The 24,978-nt window shown below is 37.2% G+C and overlaps 1 protein-coding gene across 1 annotated transcript in view; it reads left to right on the forward strand.

Annotated features, from left to right (window-relative positions):
- The window catches only part of Dpyd (dihydropyrimidine dehydrogenase), an 844,579-nt gene that overhangs the window by 724,341 nt on the left and 95,260 nt on the right, over window positions 1–24,978 (forward strand). The window contains exon 20 of the mRNA XM_029537560.1: window positions 6,054–6,233. Coding sequence (XP_029393420.1) covers window positions 6,054–6,233 — 180 coding nt within the window. The remainder of the gene's footprint in view (window positions 1–6,053; window positions 6,234–24,978) is intronic.

Raw genomic sequence — 24,978 nt, forward strand, 5'->3', positions numbered from 1 at the left:
CTTGCTAGAGTGTAATCTCTTTTCGCTCTTCAGATTCCAATCCTTGATGCAGTTCTCAACTGTGCAGAACATTACCATCCTAGAGTATAAAGCACATGGCACCACCATGTTCTTTAATACTTTAAAGATACCAAATCTGTACTGTGATTATTCACATCATAGCTGAGTGTTCCAAATATATGATTAAGAGATTCAATGGCTTTTGTATTTTCTCATCAATGGATAAGTCAAGAATGACCAAGGTTAAATTTTCCTGTTCATTCCTTTCAAATAGTTCTAGATTTATCTTTTGCAATAGAGTTATAAGCATCCACAGAGTAAATGATGTGACATGATTTATTGTTTTTGTTTTATACTTCTATCTTCTTTTAAAACAAACTTATTTAAATTCCAGTTATTGCACCCCCTCCTGACGCCCTCCCACAGTTCCTCATCCCATTGTTCTTCCCCCTTTCCTCCAAGAGGGTGCTCCACCCCACCAGAACTCCCCATTCCCTAGGGCCTCAAGTCTTTCTAGGATTAAGCACATCTTCTCCCACTGAGACCAGACCAGGCAGGCCTCTGCTATATATGTGACAGAAGCCTTGTACCTGCCCATACATGCTCCTGGTTGGAATAGTCTCTGGGAGACATCTAGGATCTGTATCCATTCTTGTGTTGTGGGACATCTGGGTTGTTTCCAGTTTCTGACTATTATAAATAAGTCCACTATGAACATGGTGGAATATATGTCCTTGTGATATGTGGGGGCATATTTTGGGTATATATCCAAGATGCATTAGCTGGGTCTTCATGTATAACTATTTAAACTTTTCTGGGGAACTGCCAGATTGATTTCCAGAGTGTATAGTTTGCAATCCCACCAGCATGAGAGGGGTTTTCCTCCACATCCTTGACAGCATGTGCTGTCAATTGAGTTTTCAGACTTACCAATTCTGATTGGTATGAGGTACAATTCTCAGGGTCATTTTTATTTGCATTTCTCTGATGACTAAGGACTTTGAAGATTTCTTTCAGTACTTCTTGGCCATTCAAGGTTCTTCTGTTGAGAATTCTATTTATCTCTGTACTGCATATTTTTAAATTGGGTTATTTGATTTTTCTACATTAACGTCTTGTGTTTTTTATATATTTTGGATATTAGTCCTATGTCAGATGTAGGGTTAGTTAAGATTTTTTTCCCCATCTGTAGGTTGCCAATTTGTCCTATAGAAGGTGTCTTTTGCCTTATAGAAGCTTTTCAATTTCATGAGGTTTCATTTATCAATTGTTGACCTTAGAACCTGAACCTGGTGTTCTGTTTAGGAAATTTCCTTCTGTGCAAATGAGTTCAAGGCTCTTTCCCACTTTCTGTTTTATTAGATACAGTGTATCTAGTGTTACATTGAGGTAGTAATGTCTGATGATTTTTTTTGAATTTCCTCATTTTCTGTTGTTATGTCTCCCTTTGATTTGGGGTACTATGTCCTTTAATTAATTTGTCTAAGGATTTATCTATCATGTTTATTCTCTCAAAAAAGTGAGCCTTTGGTTTTGTTAATTCTTTGTATAATTCTCTTAATTTCTAACTGATTGATTTTAGCCCTGAGTTTGACTGTTTCCTGCCCTCTAATCTTCTTGGTTGTGTTTCTTTCTGTTCTAGAGCTTTCAACTATTAAGTTGCTTGAAAGGGATCTCTCCAATTTCTTTAGGAATCATTTAGTGGTATGAATTTTATTCTTAACACTGCTTTCATTGTGTCCCATAAGTTTGGGTATGATATGTCTTCATTTTCATTCAGTTCTATAAAGTCTTTGACTTCTTTCTTTATTTCTTCCCTGACCAAGTTAGTATTGAGTAGAGAGTTGTTCAGTTTCCATGAGCATGTGGGCTCTCTGTTATTTTTGCTGATACTGAAGTCTAACATTTGTCTGTGATTAGATGATGTAATGATGGGATTACTACAATTTTCTTGTATTTGTTGAGGTTTGTTTTATGTCCAATTACATGGTCAATTTTGGAGAAAGGTTCCATGAGGTGCTGAGAAGAAGGTATATTCTTTTGTTTGGGGGTGAAATGTTCTGTAGATATCTGTTAAAACCTTTTGGTTCATAACTTCTGTTCTTTCACTATATCTTTATTTAGTGACTGTTTCAATGACCTGTCCACTGGTGAGAGTAGGGTGCTGAAGTCTCCTACTTCAATGTGTGTTTTGAGCTTTATTTTCTTTTACAAATGTGGGTGCCCTTGCATTTAAGACATAGATGTTCAGAATTGAGACTTCCTCTTGGTTGATTTTTTTTTCCTTTTATTAGTATAAAATGTACTTCCCTATCTCGTTTGATAACTTTTGGTGGAAAGCCAATTTTCTGGATATTTGAAAGGCAACTTCAGCTTCTTTCTTGGGACCATTTTCTTGGAAAACTTTTTCTCCAGCCTTTTACTCTAAGGTAGTTTTTGTCTTTGTCACTGAAGTGTGTTTCTTGTATGCACCAAAATGCTGGATCCAATTTACATATCCAGTCTGTTAGCCTGTGTGTGTTTCTTTTAGTTGGGGAATTGAGACCATTGATATTGAGAGATATTACAGACAGATGACTGTTTGTTCCTGTTATTTTTGTTGCCGGAGGTGGAATTATGTGTGTATGATTCTCTTCTCTTGGTTTTGTTTTAATATATTTAATTTTTTGTTTCCTTGGGTGCAGTTACCCTCCTTGTGTTGAAGATTCCCTTCTACTATCCTTTGTATGGTTGGATTAATATAGATATTGTTTAAATTTGGTTTGGCCATGGAATATCTTAACTTTTCCACCTACGGTGATTGAGAATTTCCCTGGGTATAATATCCTTGACTGGTATTTGTGTTCTCTTGGGATCTATATGACATCTTTCCAGTATCTTGTGGCTTTTAGAGTCTCTGTTGAAAAGTCTGGTGTAATTCTGATAGGTCTGCCTTTAGATGCTACTTGGGCTTTTTCCCTTAAAGCTTTTAATAGTCTTTCTTTGTTCTGTGCATTTAGTGTTTTGACTGTTATATAATGAGAGGATTGTCTCTTCTGGTCCAGTATATTCATTCGGTCCTGTATGCTTCTTGTACATTTATGGCCATCTGTTTCTTTAGGTTAGGGAAGTTTTCTTCCTTGATTTTGTTGAAGATGTTTTCTGGCCCTTTAAACTGGGATTTTTCACCCTTAGTCTTAAGTTTGATCTTTTATGCTCTGAGTTTCCTGGATATTTTGGGTTAGGGGCATTTTACACTTTGTATTTTTCTCTTTTTGACTGATGTGTCGATATCTTCTAGGGCATCTCCTATGCCTGAGATTCTCTCTTCTTTCTTTTGTATTCTGTTGATGATGATCTGTAGCTCCTGATCTCTTTCCTAAGTTGTCCATTCAAGGCTTGGCCCCCTTTGTGTTTCCTTTATTGTTTCTATTTGCAATTTTAGTTCTCAGACCATTATGCTCAATTCCTTTACCTGTTTGATTGTATTTTCCTGAATTTCTTTAAGGAATTTATTTGTGTTTTCTTTAAGGGCTTCTACTTGTTTGCCTGTGTTTTCCTGTATTTCTTTAAGGGAGTTCTTTATATCCTCCTTAAAGACCTCTGTAATTTTCATGAGATGGGATTTTGGGTCATTATTTGGGTCATTTCATGCATGTTAGGGTATCCAAGGATTGCTCTGGTGGGAGAACTTGTTTCTGATGGTGCCAAATTAAATTGGGTTCTCTCAATTATGATCTTGGGCTCCCCTCTGGACATCTGGTTATCTCTGGTGTTAACTTGCCTGGGTGTTTGTGACTGAAGCCAGCTTCCTTGGTGGCATGCAGTGCTGTCTTTTTTTATGTTGGAACTCCTGTGTCTCTGATAACTGTGAACCTCCTGGGGGGGGGGGAGCGGCAGACAGGCTTAAGAATGTGAAAGGGAGAAGACTAGAAGGAAGGTGACACTTGGCACAGTGGGTAGGTTCCTTGTCAGCTGGGCTCTGTATTTGGGCAAAATTCTTACCCGTGTCTTTGGTTACTGAAGTGACATGATTTTTTAAAAGACACGTTTATTCTGTGTGTGTCCTGAGACTATAGTAAAAGCATATACTATAAAATAGAATATTAGCACAACCAAAGTAGATTAAAGAAAGAAATGGTTGCTTTCTGCAGTTAAAAAGAAAATATATCACATGAAATCCCATGGAGGAAAGCATGATGTTCTCAAAAACTTTCTTAAAACAAACACTTCATCAACACTGAGAAAGTTGAATGCTCTGCCTGATAAGGAAATTTTCCTCTACCTTATAGTGACAAACCATATTTCAATATTGGAAATTAGGACCTTTTATTTCTGCTTTATTGGGAGCTTGATTTGTCATAATTTTCATTCTTATTCTGCAGTCCAGAAGACAAATGAAATTACTGGTTATTTTCATCCAGAAGCATGGATTTTCTTTTGAAAGAAGCCATATCGGGTTTGAAGATCAAATGATCCTAACCATGTTAATCTGATTCTTCAAACAGTTGAAGGGATCGTGATTATTGTAACTTTAAAATAGCTTCTTCTCTGTCTCTGTTTATGTCTACCCCACATTTATTTGCCTACATGAGTCCCATGTAGTCACAAGTCTTAGCTGGACATGGGTCCTTCGTAGTCTTCAGTCCTGTGTTAGAATGAGTCCTGCGTGGTCGGGAGTCCCTTATGATAATGAGTGCCTTATGTTCATGAGTTTTGGATCCCAAACTCCCAAGCCAAGTATACCCTGAAATCTATAATTCAGCCTTTTCTAAGATCTGGTTTTCTTAACTGTACAAGGATGGTTATAAAAAAAAAAAATTCTGAGTTTTAGGGTTGTTGGGGGCTAAATGAGATAATTCAAAGCTGTTGACCAAAGAGTTCTGTTAGAATTTATAAGTGTCTCTCTCTGGAGTCTGTATGTGCTATCAAATTGAAGAAATAACTGGAGTTTGTGCTTGCCACCATGTGCGTGCATGCACGTACGCCTACACACACAAATAAATAAATAAATGCAATAAAATATTTTAAAAATCTAAACCACAATCACAAAATTCAAAATATGTTTTTATTTAGAAAGAGCATATATTCTCTAATCAAATCTTTAACCCTAAGATGATATGCTTGTGTTTTATAACATGTGGTCACTTAAATATTTTCTTAAGAATCACTCATTTGACTCATGGAGTACAGACTAAGTGACAAATTCTATGGTGAATGTTGCAAATAATATAGTGGTCAAAATAAATAAACTTTCCTTTGCTAAATCTCTGTGAAGCTAAGGCCTGAGCTGCCAAGCATATAATCACACATTAATATAAATCAAAGATAACTACATTAAAGGATACTGGGGCCTCCTTAAAAGGTGACAGTCAAGAGATTGAGGACTTAGTTGGTTGTTCCTTGGATGCAGACAGGAAAAGACTGAAGATATCTTTTTTTTTTTTAAGAAGCTCTCAGCAGTGTGCCTATCCCACATACAGCAAAAGAAAACTGTAAGTTAAGCCAACACAAATATAAAACATTAGGAGAATATTTCTGTGTCCAATTTTTGTTTCTATTTTGGTAATTCAATATACATTTCTCAATAATCAACTTATAGATGAAATATCTCCATTGATTGGACACAAGCAATGCAAAGGCAGTTTCACCATTTCTAGGCTTGAGAACAACTCTTTGGCAGTGTTATCAAGAGAGGGAAAATGAGAGAACGGAGATGTCTGTGTTATGCCCAAATTTAACCATAAGAGTCAGTGTTTAACAACTGTATGGAAATTTACCTGGCATGCACCTGCACATGATTACAATATGCAGCTTCCTGTGTTTTGTAATGTGTATACATTTCTGTGAGAATGTCAACATGTCAAATTGAAGGAAGCCTTCACTACCTCCAGAGGTTCCTTTGGATATCTTGGGTCTGTCCATGGTTATCTCCCACTCCTATCCTCAACCACCTATTGCTCTGTTTTCCTTATAATCTATCTGGCACATAAACATTTGTTAAATGACTGAAGATTTAATCTATCTGAAGAGATTGCTTTTGGTCTGATGTTCTCCGATTTTATTTTTCCTAGGTATGCAGCGCTATTCAGAATCAGGACTTCACTGTGATTGAAGATTACTGCACTGGCCTCAAAGCCCTGCTTTATCTGAAGAGCATTGAAGAGTTAGCAGACTGGGATGGGCAGAGTCCACCCATTATGAGTCATCAGAAAGGGAAACCAGTTCCACGCATTGCTGAGCTCATGGGACAGGTATGTGCTGGTCTCTTCTGTGTCAACCCGGGAGGACTCTGCTTACATTCATTTCTCTTTCAGGTCATTTGCTTTTCTACACCCCCTCCAAGGTACCAAAGGCAATGCCTGTTTGATGTTGATTTTTTACAGTAGAATCATTCTGAAGCAGGCTTGATTACAGCTATGCTATAGGTCTCCCAGTTACTGTCTGAAAAAACACAAGGTCATATAAAAGAAAAAGATTGAAGTTGGCAATGTGAAGTGCCTCTGAGTTCTTGCTGGCTGTGCTGATGACTAGCATTCTTTCCACTGAGAATCTAGGGAGTTCTTTATTCTTTAACAAGCTCTAGAGATTATAACATTACCTTTCTATTTTCAAGACAATCAAACCACTGGAGTCCTGAATAATATGATGCCATTTTTAAAATTAAAATCTAATCAGTATCTTTTGTAACTGCCTCTGCCATGTGGTTAAACCTGGGCTCCAAAGGTTGCGGCCCTACTTTCTCTCTAACTGCTATTTTCTGAGAAATATATACTACATTTACATTTTGTATAATACAGTGATTTCAGCAACTCTTTTCTAAAACAACCTTCAGCATTTCGCCTTTGTGTTTCCTTTGTATTATTCTAAATAGACAAGCATTGTCAGAAGATATTTCTTGAGTCCTGAACGAGGGGAGGAAAAAAATTATAATTCTTCGTCTTTTCAGCTTGTCACTACATCAATAATTAACTTTAAAAAAGAGAGGGAGGCGGTATGAAAAGATTCTTTAAGGAAGCATTTAATAATTCACATGAGTTTTAACTTGAAACAGGTCACATGAAAAAGAATGGAAAACAAAAACCCTGGGTGTGCCGCCTTGGGTGATGGTGAGAGGCTAGGCGAAGCTAAGGGATGCAGCACATAAGTGGGCAGTGTTTGTGAGCGATATCACTGTCCTTAGCCTAGCAGATAGCCAAGAATAAAGACTTCTTGAAGAATAATATGTGTGGTTGCAAGTTCTGTAATGAGAAAGCGGGAAAGAAATAAAATGTACAAAGTGGGTTCCAGGAAAATATGATGAATGACTCCATGAGTGGCAATCAAACAGAAAGGCTGTGACATTAATATTTATAATATTGTAATTAGGAGACAGAGCCTAAGCAGCATTATTAGTGTAACTAATCATATTATCATAGACTGAGCCTTCAGTATTCAGGGAGTGTTCTTGCCTTTATCAATGATCAGCAATACACTAAGGTTGTTTATAACTAAAAAAAAAAAAAAGATTCACAGATGACATTACACACATTTAACATAAAAATGTATCAAGGAAGTTGTTTCTGACATGGTAATTTATGACAAGCTATAAACTTGGATGTGTGACATGTGAGCTGTAATGTAAGTAGCTGCTCCGTGCTGTGGTGTTTTCTCTTTTTGAAGGGTATCCATCTTCAGTTTTCCATTTCCATATTCAAGGGAATGATGCATCAGGAAGAGGACATCTGTATTTGTGACATAACTGGAAATTGATTTTTTAGTAGTCTAGATTTGGACTTTTATGTTGGTAAGTCCGGTCTTCAAAAAAATCATTAGTATAATTTTCAGTATTATCAATTATTATTATGTTTTTTTACAAAAGATTGCTGAATCCTTTCTCAAAGATAAAACAAGAAACAAGCAGATGATCTGATAATATACCCTGGGTTCTCAGGCACAAGCGGGTATGACTTACACAACAGGAGTTATCTCCTTTGGGTTAACATCCTGCCTAGTGAGTCTAAGTACTCAGGATTCACATTTCAGGTGGCCTCCTGTCTATTTCTTCTTGGTGTGCATGTGCGTATGTATGTGCCTGTGTCTGTGTCTGTGTTTCTCTGTGTGTATATGTTTGTTTACAATGTATTACCATGTTATATCCTGCTATCTATGACACCTTAATTTATGGCACTTTCATGCCATAGGGAAAAAACCTGTATGAATTAGCTAGGTCTCATCCTTAGTGAGATAACCCAATCACAAAAGAAGTCACTAGATATGCACTCACTGATAAGTGGATATTAGCCCAGAAACTTAGAATACCGAAGATACATTATGCAAAACAGAAGAAAATCAAGAAGGATGACCATTGTGTGGATACTTCATTCCTCCTTAGAATAAGGAACAAAATACTCATGAAAGGATATAGGTGCAGAGACAAAATTTAGAGCTAAGATGAAATGATGGACTATCCAGAGACTACCCCACTCGGGAATCCATCCCATCATCAGCTACCAAACCTAAATACTAATGCTCATGCCAGCAAGATTCTGCTGAAGGGACCCTGATATAGCGGCCTCTCATATCCATTCTTATATCCCTGTCATATCCATTCTTATATCCCTGTCATATCCATTCTTACATCCCTGTCATATCCATCCTTACATCCCTGTCATATCCATTCTTACATCCCTGTCATATCCATCCTTACATCCTAGTACATGAGTGTGGGTTCTACAGCTGGGCAGGTGTGTGATTGCAGCGTGGAGCCAGAAGGTAGAACTGGTAGTCAGCATGCACATCAGGCAATAACTCTACCTATGACATTATAAATGAAGAGTAGGGAAGAGAATAACCTTTAGTTTTGGTGTTAAAATGTGGAATGCCCACCATGGACTCATGTGTTTGGACACTTGGTCCTCAGCTGGTGGCACTACTAGGAAGGATTGTGGAACATTTAGGATGTGGAGACTAACTGGAGATGTGAGTCATTGGGGGTGGGGGTGGCACATGTCTGAAAGCTTAATACTCTAGTCACATTTCCCACACACTCTTTGTTTCCTGGGTGCAGTAGTTTGAATGAGAAGAGCCCCCATAAATTCATATATTAGAATGTTTGGTTACCAAGGAGTAGAACTGTTTGAAGTATTTAGAAAAATTAGAAGGTATGACCTTATTGAAGTAGCTGCAGCATTAGTAGAGAAAGTGTGCCACTGGGGAAGAGTTTTGAGGTTTCAAAATCCCATGCAAAGGCCCAGCCTCTCGTGCTCTGGGCCTATAGATCAGTAGTATGTAGCTCTCAACTACTACTCTAGCACCATATGTCAGCCATGCTTCCTGCCAGGATTATGTACTAAATCTCTGAAACTCTAAACTGCTGTGGTCATGGAGTCTCGTCACAGCAATAGAATAGGTGACTAAGACACTTGAATATGAATACTGTTTGACCAACCAGCCTCCTGCTTCTTCCACTATGCCTTCCCAGCCAAGACAGAGTATCTTGGCTGATACCATCAGCAAAAATAAACTATTTTCCAACCATGTTTCTACTGTCACAGTATTTCAGTCACAAAAGTGAAAAAGCAACAACAACAACAACAAAAAAAACCCAAACAAACCTGTACGTCTCATTTTATTAGTCTACTTTAGCAAAATGAGGTGGAAAAAAAGTCAGAAGAAGTAATGAGGTGGGCAAGTGTGCAACTGTTACTGCTTTCTTGGCTTAACAAGCATGCCACAATTATGATAAGCTTCTTGAGTGTCCAGATCCCTTTACCAGTGTCTACAACAGTGTCCATCATGTAGGATGGTGGGAGAGTGGTTGTCCTAGTTAGGGTTTATATTGCTATAAAGAGATGCCATGACCATGGCAATGCTTATAAAAGACAATATTCAATAGGGGCTGGCCTACAGATTCAGAGGTTTGGTGAGAAGTATGGCTACCCCCAGACAGACATGGTGCTGGAGAAGGAGCTGAGGACTCTACATCTGGATACACCTTCTAATAGTGCTAATCCCTATTAGCCTATGGGGACCATATTTATTCAAACCACCACAGAGGTTTAATTGCTGGATGAGTACAATGTTTACTCTCTTATTTTAAAATTTACCTTGAGTTTCTTTTCCTTTCTGAAGCCATTTAAGGCTTTCTTTCCTCATTGGGAAATTCAAATCACTTTTTCTTCTAAAGGCTTTTGTTCACACAATTAGCGAGCTTAGCGTATCTTCTAGTCCTGTGTCTCCTGGTCCGTTGCTCCAACTTACTATAAGCATTTTGAGACTCTAATCCAGGTCTGCTTTATCAGTGAGTTTCCAAGCACCTAGAGCAATGCTACATGTTTGTAGAATTAATCTATACACACTGTCTGTGGTATTCTCCTTTAGAAGAAAAAGAGAAAGCCAATTTGTAATTAAAATTCCAGCTAGGCTCTTTCAGGAATAGCAGGCATTTATAAGAAAAGAGTAAACGTGCCAAACTACTTTCAGCAGGTATTAAAGCATGATGAAATACACATCAGCGATATTAATAAGGGAACCTAATCTATGCTCATTAAGGAGCTCTCATTAGGACGAGATCAGGAACACTGCTGTGGAAGCTGTGAGCAGCAATGAGGACAATGCTTTTGTTTTGAAGGTAGAAACCAAAGATGTATGCACATGGCCACCTATATCTTTCTGTTATTTTACAACCAAAGTAACACAGTGTCAGATCATTATGAAAAGGGTATGGGAATTTTATACAGTGATGACTGAATACTCAGTTCTGTCTTTTTTCAAAGAGAGGAATATATAATATATTTTGTATATTATATTTGTATATTATATATATATTATAATATGAATATGTTATATAATACATATTTTATACATTGATATAATATGAATATATAAAATTATATAATATATACATACTTATATATATAATTTATTATGATATATAGTGTATAATATATACATATCATCCTCTCTTTAGAAACTAACAACTGAGTATTCATATATATTATATATTGTACATAATATATGTATAAATATATCTATATATCTATATATATATATACACACACATATTTGAGTGCGTTTCTATGTATGTGTGTGTCTGTGTAGTCAATAGCATGGCTATTACCTTAGTAGTAGCTACTAAGATTATAATACTGTTCTCTAATTGCAGACTTAAAGTTTTACTTCCATTGCACTGTGATTGTGGCAAAGAGTTTTTCTGCTGACCACACACCCTTGTATTCAATCCTCAGTTATAAAAAAAAATAAAGACTTGTTTTATTTATGATATTTGTTTGCTAACACCAGTATAAAATTTGCATATAGAAAAATACCTATATTATAAATGGAATATTTAATAAATGAATAGAGATATTTACCATGACCCTAATTTGACTATAATGTACAAGATAGCCACACCTGAGGATGTTTGTGTGTATGACCCCAGCCATGGTGTTTTTCCAGCCACCACCAGGAACAAACACCATCTAGTTTGTATGAGCCAAGATTAGTTTGATTATTTTCTTCTGTATTTTAAATAGAAGTCCACAGAATGTGTGTGGGAGAGTCTGTGTATGACAACTCTCTCTCACTGTAGTGTTTTATGCATGCTATTAGTTTATTGTTGGTAATTATATTCTGATTTATAAATATGTTATAATGTCCTTATTCATTCAAAACAATGGTCTTGTTTTTCTTGGTATCTGGAATGCATTCTTGAATAACTTGTTCGTTGTGCTTAAGTATTTCCATATATATTGAATAATATGTGGGATTCTAATCCCTTGGTCAAAAAGTGACTTTATAAGTTTTACAGGAAACCTTTAAAGATATTTCTAAAGTAATTTAAACATTTTACATCTGTGCCACTATGGATATGTAAATTTAGTTTTGCACTCAATACAACATTTGAAATACTAAGCCATTTTTATTTGAGCTATTTAGTCTGTGCTTATTAATATCATTATTGTGATTTTAATTTTTATTACTTATAACTAATGATGTTATCCTCTTGATATTCTTTTCATCCATAGACCTCTGTCAGTGAAGTATCCGCTTAATCTATTTTTCTTTTTTATTATTTTATTACTTTTTACTATTTAGTAGTTTCATTGTATTGGATATAAGTCATTGGCTCACCAAAAAACTGATTTTTCAAAACCCAACATCCATTCATAATGATAACCCTAAGGAATCTACATAGATTCTATTGATAGCATAGCATTTGATATTGGAAGAATAAATTGTTTCTTTTAAGATCAACATCTGATCAGGGACTCTTTTCATTCTATTCCATGGTAGTAGAGGTGTGATAAGAAATTGAGAATAATCAAAGAAATGAATGGTGTCTAGAAGGGTTTAGACTGTTCAATTTTCAGTACTAAGACTATTCACATAAAAATAACAAAGAATTACGTAAATGTGATTAAATAATAAGTGAAGTTGGTAAAGTTTCATGACACAAAAACAATATGCAGAAGTCAATTATGTCCCTCTATGAAATCAATTTAAAATGACATAAACACAGTAAGAAGTATGAACTACCTTAGAACCAATTAAAACATAAGCAATATCTGCCCACTGAACATGGCACTGAATTATGAAGGAAAACTAAAGCAGCTTCAAATCACTGATGAAATATGGAAAGGCATCAGTTACTTTCAAATTGCAATGTCTGAACATTATGATCCCAATCAAAATTCTGACATGTTTTTAAAGTTGACACATTGATGTCAAAATATACATTGGATTTGAGAGTGCAGAATAGCCAAAATAATTCATAAAATAGAACAAAATTTGAAGACTTTGACTATCTACCTTCATTTTCTTCTATAAATGTACAGTCAAGAAAGTGTGTTTCAGTGTTGGGATAGACAAATAGATCAAAGAGACCAATGGGAAGACCAGAAATAAACCTGCAAATACACACTGACTTGATAGTCACCAAAAGCTCATGAACAATGCAGTAGAGAAAGTACAATCTAACTAAGAATTCTTGTCATAGAACTAGTGACACACATACACACACACACACACACACACACACACACACATTTAAACATCATATTTTGGATATAAAGATAAAGATCTAATAAAATCTTAAAATTTAGAACAAATATAGGTCCACTATAAAACTGAGCTGAGGAGAAGACATAAGAATCCTGTCCCTCTGGACTACAAATTTTTACATTTTTAATTGATTCATTTTATTTGACTGCATGAGTGTTTTACCTGCATGTTTTTTGTCTATCACATGAATGCACTGCCCATGGAGGCCAGAAGAGGAAATCAGAGTCCCTGGAACGACAGTTATCACGTGGGTGCTTAGAACCAAACCTGGGTGTCTATAGGAACACCACTAAGCCATTTCTTTGCCTATAATTTTTTTTTTGAAGAAAACAAACAAAGAGAATTTTTTCTCACGTATTGGTGTTAAGTGCAAGTAAAGATTTCTTGAACTACCCATGCCAGAAAACACTGATGCTATGCTTCCTTACAAATTAACTTGGGCTCATCAAGAGTCAGTTTACAAAATGAAAACTCAAATTGCAGGACGGAGCGGGGGGATGTTCTGAACACTTGAGACACATGAGAAATCTTTGTCAGGAAAAAAAAAAAGGCATACATCATACTATACAAGGCATGCTTAGCTAATTGGAAATAGTATAGCCTGTTCAATCAGGACTTCATAAAGACTCTTAAAAATGAAAAATCTGCCATGAAGAACTTGTGACCCAGCTTTGTAAATGTAACTTGCTTTATTTTATCCTTCTTTAATTACATTTTCATAACTTGCCAGTGAAGTATAAATGTGTGTTGGGGGAGAGGTGCTGGATGAAAGCCAATCCCGACATTCACTTTTAAAGTTTTAAGGTCCTTGTCCAGGTTACGTTCTCCAACACTTACTGTTCTGGCCCTGAAGTTCATTACCTTTGAACTACCAGTGGTCTCACTATATTGTTAGAACATTCCTGATGACATTATATTTCTATCTGTTACTTAGGCTATGATTGAAATAGAACATTATGGTGGGACTGATTTTGTCAGGCTATAAATAAACTTCGTGTGGTTAAATTGTAGTTTGCTGCTGGTTTGAGTCATGGAACAAGGAAATTTTAAAAATCACCAATCTCAGAGAGAAAGTCCCCAGACTCCACAATTACCAGGTTAGAATGCATGTCACAGATATTAGGGACCTCCGTCTATGAATATAACAACATTCTATGGTTTGAGAAGTATCTGTGGTACTGAGTGAGAATGTCTGGGGCCCTATAACAATAAGACAGGTGTCTCTTTTATAAATGACAGGTATTCCTATTTAAAAGTAAAAATGCTATTGAATAAAATTCTACAACCTCATTTGTAATTCTGAGCTTCTGGTCATCTTACCAATATTCAATATCTAGTGATGTGTAATACAACATAACAGAGGTATCTGGGGCCTGGAAGGTTTAAACTCAAGTCTAAAATTCTATAAGCCTGGGTCAGGGGCATTAATCCTATAGTCTCCCAATTGTACAAAGGCAAAATAAAGTAGTATTACTTCTTTCAGAGGCACTTTATGAAAAACAGAAATTATGTATCATGAGCATCTAGCATAGAGGAGGCAATTAATACAGTGGTTAGCATTATAATTTGTAATATATAGTAGAATGATATGTTGATTGATTAATTTATTTCAGAGTAATGTTGGATATAACCTTATTTAAAATAGATGGATAACATTAAGAAAAACATAAGTATTTTAGAGATACATTGATAATTTATTTCATCATTTGTGCAGTTTTTCAAACAATACTTCCACCTTATGTTTATGTTTTCTTATCCTATTATAACATCTTCTTAATAAATTTTATTTTGTCTGGCCAAAGGCTAGTAAGTTATTTTTTCCTTGAAGCATACTCATCTGTAGAAAAAGCTTTTCAATATTTTGCAAGAACTCACTTTCTAAGGGTTTGAATAGTAAACTGTTTATCATCATTCCTAAAATAAGCAGAGGGGAGAAACTCACCACTGTTACAGATCAGAAGCAGGCTGTCTGAATCTAACACCTACCATTTTGTGAGGCACTGGTAGAAGTCCTTCACTTATGGGAAGAAGTCACTTTTCATTGCTTATCATCAGAGTCATGAGTCCTATCACCCCCACCCCCTGCTCCATTCCTCATACACCAGGGGTTAGTTGATTTCCCTTCACAAAGAGCTGTGATCGGTTAGTAGTCTCTGTCCAAGAGCCTTGTGTCAAGACCCCTGTGAGACAAACCCAGCAGAAGTATGCGATCCTGTGATTGGTTGTTGGTGTTTGTGTGGACCCGACATGGGATAAGATTTTGCAGAACACAACTTTCTACTCTCAATTGGGAGAGGAATACCAGATCAGCTGGCCCAGAGACTCCAGAAGCAATAGAGTTTTCAGTTTGTCATCACATTCTGCAGTCCATGATTACGTGTCTGAAATAAGATGCTTTGCGCTTACAACCTCCTCCGTATTTCCCTATTTCTCCACAGCTCCTTTCCTTTGTCCAATACACGTATAAGAAAATGTGATTCCTTATTTCTCCTTACCATCTAAAATTGATATCTAATTACCAACCACAGTGTAATTATTTCCTTTGTCATCCATGAAAGTAAGTGGTTAACTGTAATTTCTCATACTTCATCTAATATAACTACTTTAATCAGAATGTACCTTATTAATATTAATTATATACTTAGAACTTGTGCAAAATGCTTTTCATCTTCAGCACAACTTACATTAATTCTGTTCTGACTTTTAAGTACCATGAAAAAAAAACTAGAATTTTTTCTTATTTGCTATAGAGATTGGGATGTTTTTATTGTAATACCTATGAGCGGGTAAATTAAAGTTTGAGTTCATATTCTAGCTATCAAGTGATTCCCTACATTTGTGACTCTGAGCTGTGATGGTGAGGACCTTCCTGAGAAAAACATGATTTTCCTCTGTCTCATCTGTTGCCATGTATAAATGAAATATGAGGTTGAGGAGTAACCTGCAGGTAATCATAAGAGTGAAATGAGCTTTCTTGATAAGTGAAACTCAACAGAGATTTCAACTATACTGAGCCTCCTGCTAGTCTACCTAATCCTAAGAATTAAAAATAAAATTAGATTTACTTTATTAAAAAGAGAAATAAAACTATTATTTAATTTACAAAAAAAAATCCAACAAAACAAAACGAAATTTTAGTTAGTTTTGTTATTGAAAAATGTCATGGCTAATCTGCGGAAATGACTTATCTCTGAAAGAAGAACCCTTGGGAAGTATGTGGGAGCATTGCTCTGAGTTCAGAGCTAGCCTACACTGGTGTGAGACCATGACTCAGACAAAACAAAGAAAATTAGATGTCATAAATGCTATGAAACAGGTCTGTGCAATTTTAGGGATTTTTTTTTAGGGAGGATAATCTGAAATGTGTTTGATGGCATGATTAGCATCTCACATGTGACAGAATAAATTTGTCTAATCACTTCCCTTGGGGAACCTGATTATTTTGAATTCTATACTGACCTAATTAGCTATGGAATCCCCAATACCCAACTCTATGTTATGTAATGGTGGAAGTAAATGTTGTCATTACAATAGCGCTATGCTTTATAGTCATAGACTACCTAATGGAAATGGGTCTGAGATGGTGGAACTGCAGCCTACACAACGAATGTGACTAATGCTGCTCTGAGTCCTATGATTTGCATTGCAGCTTCAGGCATTGTTTGTGAAGTTCCCTAGCCAACTCTACTTGCTCTGGAGTCTTCGCTCCCAGCCCTCACATCTTATAGCTGTACAGTACTGGACTTTCACCAGCAAACAAAGCTGCAACCCTTTGATGATTTTCTACAGCCAATCTTTAAAACAGCCTCCCCCCCCCTAATGTCTTCTGTGCTTATGATCTTTTCTCAAAGTGTAATAATACCCTTCTCTCAGGTCTACTGTTGGTCATTCTTCAGTCACTCTGAGCTGCAGAGTGCCCCTGTTGATTTCCTAACTCTTATTCTGGGCACTTTCAAAACTCAGTGGTTGCCAAGTATTTTCTCCTATTTATTGAGGTTACAAAGTGAAACCAACCAAAGGAACCCAATCATTGTGGGCAGATAAAAATCGTTCCAATCCTACATAATTCTATCATAATTGCTAAGATATACAATGAGCCCGGGACACCCCTGTGTCTATTCTTTGGTGTTTTGGTAGACATTGCTATTGTCCAGTCCTTGGCTTAGGTGCTTAGTATTGTGGTCAAATCACTGACATGAAATCACTTATGGAGGAGTTCCCTTGGCTCACAGTTTGCAGACCATAATGACACAGAAAGAACAACAGTTGGAGTGGGACACAGCTGACCCCCTCCAGTTATGTGGAAGGAATGCTTCAATTTGTAGAAAGATGCTACACAACAGCATTCTTTGACTGGTGTTTGTGGATTGAGAAACTCAGAGAAGTGGTGTCTATACTCAAAGGGCAGCTGAGAGAATGAAGACAGATTTCAAAGCCCTTCCCAGGTCAGGTTCTAATACACACAGGCACTATTCACTGCCTCTCCTCACTCACTTGCTTTTCTAATTTCAACAAACCAAAACTAGATGTCCAGTCAACCCACTCCCCAAACTTCTAAAGCTTTACTCAGACAAGTTCTCAGTTATTTAGTAGATACCAGTTCAATAGACTCTCTGGATACTCATTTTGGTAGATGTGTGTTATATGTTATATTTTATAGCTAACCATTCCCACATATTTAAAGTTTCTTTGGTACTTAGCCACTTCTTCCTGGTTGCTTCATAACAGTATAAGCACTTCATATATCCAAGGATGACTAATATCACCCTATGTATTTGAAAATATCAAATGTATCAAATGTGTGTATGGACATTGGACTAAAGCTTGCCTATAACTGTATTTTGTTCCAACATTGTAAATATGTATAAAAAGCACAAGTAAAGGTTTTCTAGAATAACCTCAAAAGCACAATAAGAGTGGATCAATGCTCTTATCTAAGGCACAAAACACAAAAAAGAGATAAACAGTATTTGTATGGACCAGAAAACTTTTGGGTTTTATTTTGGAGACTATATCACTTTGCAGACCAAGCTGGTCTCAAACTTCTGACAAGTCTCCTGTCTCAGCTTCCTGAGTTCTTGTATTACGAACATGAATATGATACTCAGCCTAGAGAAAATTTCTTAAGTTACTTGTTTAAGGCATTCTTAAGCTATCACTATTTGTTTTCTTTGTCCCATAAACACTTTTGTCCCATGTCCTGTCTCTGGCTCTCACATGTCTGCGTGTATTCATCTGACCCATGAAGCCAACTTTACCCTTCATATTGTTAGCCTGCAAATCTGTCCTCTGATCAATAGACCTCTTTTTGGACCCTACACACCCATCTATTCATCTTTCTTATGGACTTTGCCACTCAGTAGCCCAGGTCACTGCTCTTTCTACATCCTAGGAATAAAACAATTGTAGCAATTATCCCCAACAATTACATAAGCATTTCATAATTTCCAAAGCACTTTGGCATACATTATCTCACCAGCTGCTTTCTTAATGTAATAGCAGCAGTGGGCAAAAACCATGTCACTGATGACAGCTCTTTTCTGACCTTGGTCTCCCAGTCCCACCTACTGAAAACACCATAACAGCTGGAGGAGAGCTTATTAGAGGCCGGAAGCTGACCTCGTGTTGGGACCCAGGGCATGTAACAGCAGTAGTTGGCCACCTCCACCTTCTCCATCTCCAAGAGGGCAACGTCACCAGCAAGAGGGTTCCTGGCAGACCTCAGGAGGCTGTGCAGAGCTGCAGAAAGAATTGTCATGACCCACAGAGCCATAGTCTGAGGGTGGCAGGCATCAGCCTGTGGGAGGTTAAGCTCATCTGCTCTCCGCCTCCAACCCTCACCCCCCTCCGATTTCTCATTTCTCCTGTGCATTAGCCATCATTTTGAAAGTTTTAGTGAGTTAATTAAATTCTTCTAGTGTTGATGGTAAGAAAGCTGAAACATTTTTAACTGAGATTGACACTACTCAAGACACAGGCTTCCGTGGTGTTTGTTCAGTAACACTCGGATATGTCACAGGATTGCTGTGAGAACATCTGAGAGCTATAATGAGCTAAAAGTCAAGCACAGGGGAAAATGTGTTCCAGACTGCTGCAGATGTTCACAAATCAAATCATATCTCTGTGAAATGCCATATAGAATATTCAGCTGCTGTAAGATGCAATGTGAGAGAACAGTTCCACTGATTTGCACTGAGTTTAACTTTTTTTTTTTTTTTTTGGTTAGCCTAAATCATATGGAATATAAGGGTCCCCCACCCCAATCTTTGAATCAATTAATAACAGAGTCACTTGATTCTAATAAGTGCCATGAATGAATTTCCTGGGCTGAAAGGAGTGTATTCATTGATTTCAGTTTTTTCCCAGCCTGGAAAATACAATGGTTAAGAGGAAGATGGAGAAGAGAGCTGGTACCCATTTTCTTTCATTTTCCCTTTGGCACCAACCTCAGAAGAGCTCTCTATTGAATTGATTCATGAAGATTCTGAAACGTCTCTCTGTAATAATATGCAGTTGCCGATCAGTCCTCCTATCCCACCTCTGAAAATCAAAAGGAAGCTTAGCAGATGGTGGACAAGGCATGGTTTATATCAGTGAACCTTTTCTCTCAGCAGCTTAGACTCCATCACTCAGCCGTTCTCACACTCCCATATGGCTGGTACCCTGCCCTGGGATTAAAATATTATCTTCTTCAGTAAATGGTATCACTGTGTAGAAATTGACAACTCGGATTACCAAAACTGAGATGAAAAGTCTGGGGTGGCATTAGAAAGTTCGGCAGAAATCTTAATTTCACATATTCTAGAAATACTAAATTAACAAGTTGACAATATTAAATGCTGGCAAGAATACAGAGCAATGAAAAAGTGTAATAGCTTACTAAACAATGCATAGAATGACACATTAAACATTCTTTTGAATATACCCAATACTCTATTCTGAATTTAAAGGCATTTCTTCAAGAAAAATAAAAGTAAATACTCAGAGTTTTAAGATAGAGGACCAGGCCATTTTTGAGAGATTGTGTATTTTATACAAGACATGACATATAACTATAAAATCTCAATGATATGGCTACTTAAACCAGACCTTGAACAATGATATCAGTTGGCATCCCAACCTGGGTAGAGGAAATAACAACAAAAGCCCCACCCCTAAATAAAGAGCAACAGGTAATTAATGACTGCTGAGAAAACCAGTCTGCTCCAGAGCTGAGCCCCCTAACCAGTCATGCAATACTATGTGGTCATCCCTACAAACATATACATACAAGCAACACCAAATAGACTCAGCAGATTGCATGTATATATTTCTGTGTATGTGTACATGTATCAATACTACAGACGGAGAAAGAAACAGAAAAGAACAAATATGAGAACATTAAAATAAAGAGGCCAGACATAAGCTGGGCAGTGGTGGTGCATGCCTTTAATCCCAGCACTTGGGAGGCAGAGGCAGGCAGATTTCTGAGTTCGAGGCCAGCCTGGTCTACAGAGTGAGTTCCAGGACAGCCAAGGCTATACAGAGAAACCCTGTCTCAAAAAAACCAACCAACCAAACAAACAAACAAAAAAGCCAGACATAAAAGAATACAATGAACAATTTCACTTAATGTGGATTTTAAGAGAAAAAGATCTATGCTATTTGAAATCATGACAAGGGTAGGAGAATGACCAGAGGGAGGGAGAAAGGAATGTTCTAGAGTGGTATTTTTATTCTCTTGGTGGTGAGAGCTGGCTAGACACACATATTTGTTCAAGTTCCTCTAATTATATATATGGGAGTCTATACATTTCACTATATACATAGGCTTGCAGTAAGGTAATTTTTAAAAGAAAAGCAAAAAACTTACTCTGAAACCAGAGGATGACCATTTCATAAGATTCATAAACAAACATATATTTTAAGAACTACCAAAAAGACAGTTTGTATGTCCAAATGACTTTTAATCAGGTAGCCTTTGGGAACTAAAGCCCTTGTGAAGCTAACCACTGGAAAACAGTGACTGGTGTCTGATAAAAATCTTAGCTGGAAACTAGCACCAAGAAATGGATTGCTGGGGGCATAAACAAATACATTTCCCTGTGCCCCCTTTGTCAGCAGCTGGGTGTGGAGCAGAAATACTGGAGGCCTTTCACATCAGGGAGGCCAGGCAGGCTTAGAAACCAAGCCGGGACACATCTGGTCCCTAGAGGAGGGTTGGGCATTGGACAAGGCATCCAGATTCAGATGAGAAGTTGCCGCTTAAAGAAGGAGAATTTGATTAGGTCCTTTGGTGGACCTTCCACTGGCTTTGCTTTGTAGGATCAGCCAGTGCCTGCAGCCTCAGTTAACAAAAGCTGGCCTTGCCTGAGGCCAAAACTTCCAGAACACAACCTTAAATTGATTGCTGATAGTGTGTTACATGCAGAGCTGGGCTCTTTGGCCCTTATGTCCCCCTGCCCCCACTCTTACACAAACAAAACCACTGGGAGATATGTTTGTAAATTTTAATTCCTTAATATTATTCATTGATATTTTGCTTTGAAGTAGCATTCTTAATAACCAGTAATAAGATCATAATATTTACAGAACTAAAGGCTAAACAGGAGTTGAATTTCCATTTACTCTGGATACATCTTGTGCCTATTTTGTACAATGTAGAAAATGTGTGCAGAGTCAAAAACTATATTTTGATTCAGATGTTTTTTATATTGAAGCTTCTGCCTTTGCACTCTCTACTGTCTAAGATCCATCTCCCAGAACATGATAACTAGAAATACGTAGCACACATCTTTTATGAACTCACGGAGTTTTTGTGACAGATCTGAGTTTGGTACTAATTAGATTTTTACATTATCTCCACCTTACTCAGAAACCTTGAGTTTATATTTTAATGAGTTGAATGGATGTCTATTCATCCAAGAGTGCCTGAGTATTTGTTATGGATTGTTCTGTGCAGAAGAAAATTAAGACTGAGCAATGAACCCAGATCAATCTTACAATGATGCAAAATGGTCAATTATGAAACATATATTGTTAATTGGGTAAAAACCCTCTCGATGATTTCCAGAATTGTTTATGAATGTACATACTTTCAAATATAGATGAAACATAGCTATAGGTACAACCACAGTTTACAAAGGTGAAGAATGAGGTTAAATAGGTGTATCTATGCACAATGTTGAATCAAGATGTAAACCTATTATGTTTGTACATTTCACCCCTTGAGCACACCACCTTTCAACACTAGTACTCTTATGCTGTCAGAATTAAAGAATCCCAACTTAAGTTTCCATACCAACCTGGTGGATTGGGAGCTTTTGGGAAGAGACATTAACTCAGCCTTGAGGGGTGAAAACAATATAGGATTTATGCAAATGTCCTCATTAATTCCATTCCATAGGCGACAGCCCTGGCTAAGTAATCATTTGTGAAGACTGATGCATTTGTATTTATAGTTCAGCAAGAGTTACATGTCTTGTGGATAATTAATTTTATCCCCTGATAAAGTACAGGCTTCAGTCTCGATTTGTGCTATTAGGTGGCATTGTCTTTTAGCATAAATCCCATCAAATCTTTTTGAGTTTCACTTCTACATTTCCTTCAACTGTGACGAGAAGATTCTATTAACCACTCCAGCACCTTCCATTAAAGTCTACAAGTTCCGACTGCCAGGAAGGGATAATGAAGTGATAAATTTAATTTGCTACCAAAATATGTAAGGCAGAGATATCTAAGTGAATTTATAGTATTAGCTATGTCTCTCCTCTTTGAATGAAAAAAAAAAACAGTTTTATGGCAGGTTATCAAAATCCATGTGACAAAAACAAACGTGTATGAATTTCCACATACAGAAATCAGTTCCATATATGTTCTGCATCAAATTATCTACACCATTCCTCCTCTTGGCATTATTGAGCTCACTGAAAACTAATACAATTGATGTTAAGTATTTTATTACTGGAGGATAACAAAAACTATATACTAGCCTAAGAAACATTATGTGCATATGTGTATACATATATGTATGCATATGGATGTTTTATATACACGCTCCAAAATTGCAAAATCTGTTCTACCTTCAACTCTGAGAGATATAAAGTCAATGAAAAAAAAAATGCTATCATCCTCTACTTATGATTGTGACCTGCGAGATCTATGTGATATAGAATAATTTTCAGCTGCTTTCTTAACCCTTTGAATCATAAACAAAATCATAAACAAAACTGTCTCATATTAAATAGCGTCTCCATCTTTGCAGTTACTGACTTACCCACTTCCAGGAGTTCTCTGTTTCAGTAATCTTTCCCTATCAGAGTCTCATACCCTGTGTGTTGTCAGCACTGTTGGTCTTACTGTAGTAGAAAGTCAACAGTGCTTCTAAATTTATACTCAGGGAAGACACAGCCAGGCAAAATTCTGCTTCTACCATCCACTGACACGTGTGTTTATCTGATAAACCAGACAAAGCTAACATAATCCATTCTTGAATATGAGGCTATTTGCCCAGGGGGACATAGAATTTGTAAACATAATGATGATTAGAAAACAAAAAACAGAAACAAAACCAAACAAAGCAATGGCCTTCCAATGGCTGTTATTTAACATTGGTTGGAGAGCTTTTTGTGTTTTCTACATTAATCCTTACAACAAAGTATATCATTATTCCTTCTTTTTTCTGTCCTGTTGAAAAGATGACGGTCCAAGGCTAGTGAGAGCAGAGGCAGCAACACCATCCCTGGACCACATACACTTGTGTACTATGCTTAGATGTCCTTATGTGCCTCCCAATGCAAAGAGCACCGTTCTTTCTAATGCTTGGAATTTGATGCTCAGTTGGAAGATAACAGATGAGGTTTCCATTAAATCTTGAGCAAAAAGTCAAGACCACTGACCCTCCCACCTTTTTCTCCATTCCTGAGGTACTCAATTGCAATGGGAATAATCTGGACTGTGCTTACCTGTACGTGAACTCAGAATAAACCATAGCGTTTTGCAGATGTGTGTTCAGCTTTCCTCAGGCCTTTGCTACTGACATCAAGGGCACTGCTCTCCTGCCCACTGACTGGGCTGATGCACACCATGCATCCCTGTTTACTGATGCAGGTCAGGGGTCCATCTCTTTCTCCTTCAGTTTTTGCCTCTTTATGTTGACTTTCTTGACTTTCAACTCTTCCACAACAGATTCAGCTTTGGTTATCACTTTGCATATTTATTTATATGCATATATTCCCCCGGACCAATTACCTTAATGAACCTAGTCCTTCTGGCCTGGTGATTCATGCCTTTGAAAGCATTGGAGATAAAGGGAGCCAGGGAGTAGAAGAGAGAGAGCCTGCAGACAAAGAGGGGGACTGTCTGCTCCTGAGCTCTTGCAGAGGCTTCCTGTGGACTGCTTTGTTCTGCCAATGTTGGATCTCCCCTCCAGCCGCTGCAATGCCTGTCTAGTTGTGTGTGGATGTCTGGCTGGATGCCCAGCCAAACTGTTGATATGAGCATTGCCTTCTCTTTCTCTTAAGTCACCTGAATTTCAGATGGAATTAGCATTCTAAGCATTAATTGGGTGGTTGAATGGAATTCAGAGTCCTTATTGCCAAAGCATCTTCTTCCCATGGGCTTTCAATGTTCATTGCGAGCAGAGTACTAGGTAGTGACTAATGCTGGTTTAATGACAGGAGACCCCACGATCTACCAGTCGAGGGTTGTCTATGCTTTTATTATAAATGCAAGCAATGCTCTTGCTAATGCCTTTTCCCCTCGAGCATTGGGATGTACAATGTCTCCAGAGATGAGAAGAAGCCCTACAAATGGCATCCTATATCCCTCTCAAACTGTATGCAGGGGTTTCATGCTACCATTACCAGGTTTGTATGATTTCTGTATCCCTGCATGGACACTTACTTGTCATATTTTTGCACTAGAGAAAAACAATTTCTCTCTCTCTCTCTCTCTCTCTCTCTCTCTCTCTCTCTC

Source organism: Mus pahari, chromosome 4 (assembly GCF_900095145.1).
Source record: "Mus pahari chromosome 4, PAHARI_EIJ_v1.1, whole genome shotgun sequence".
Classification (NCBI taxonomy): Eukaryota; Metazoa; Chordata; class Mammalia; order Rodentia; family Muridae; genus Mus; species Mus pahari.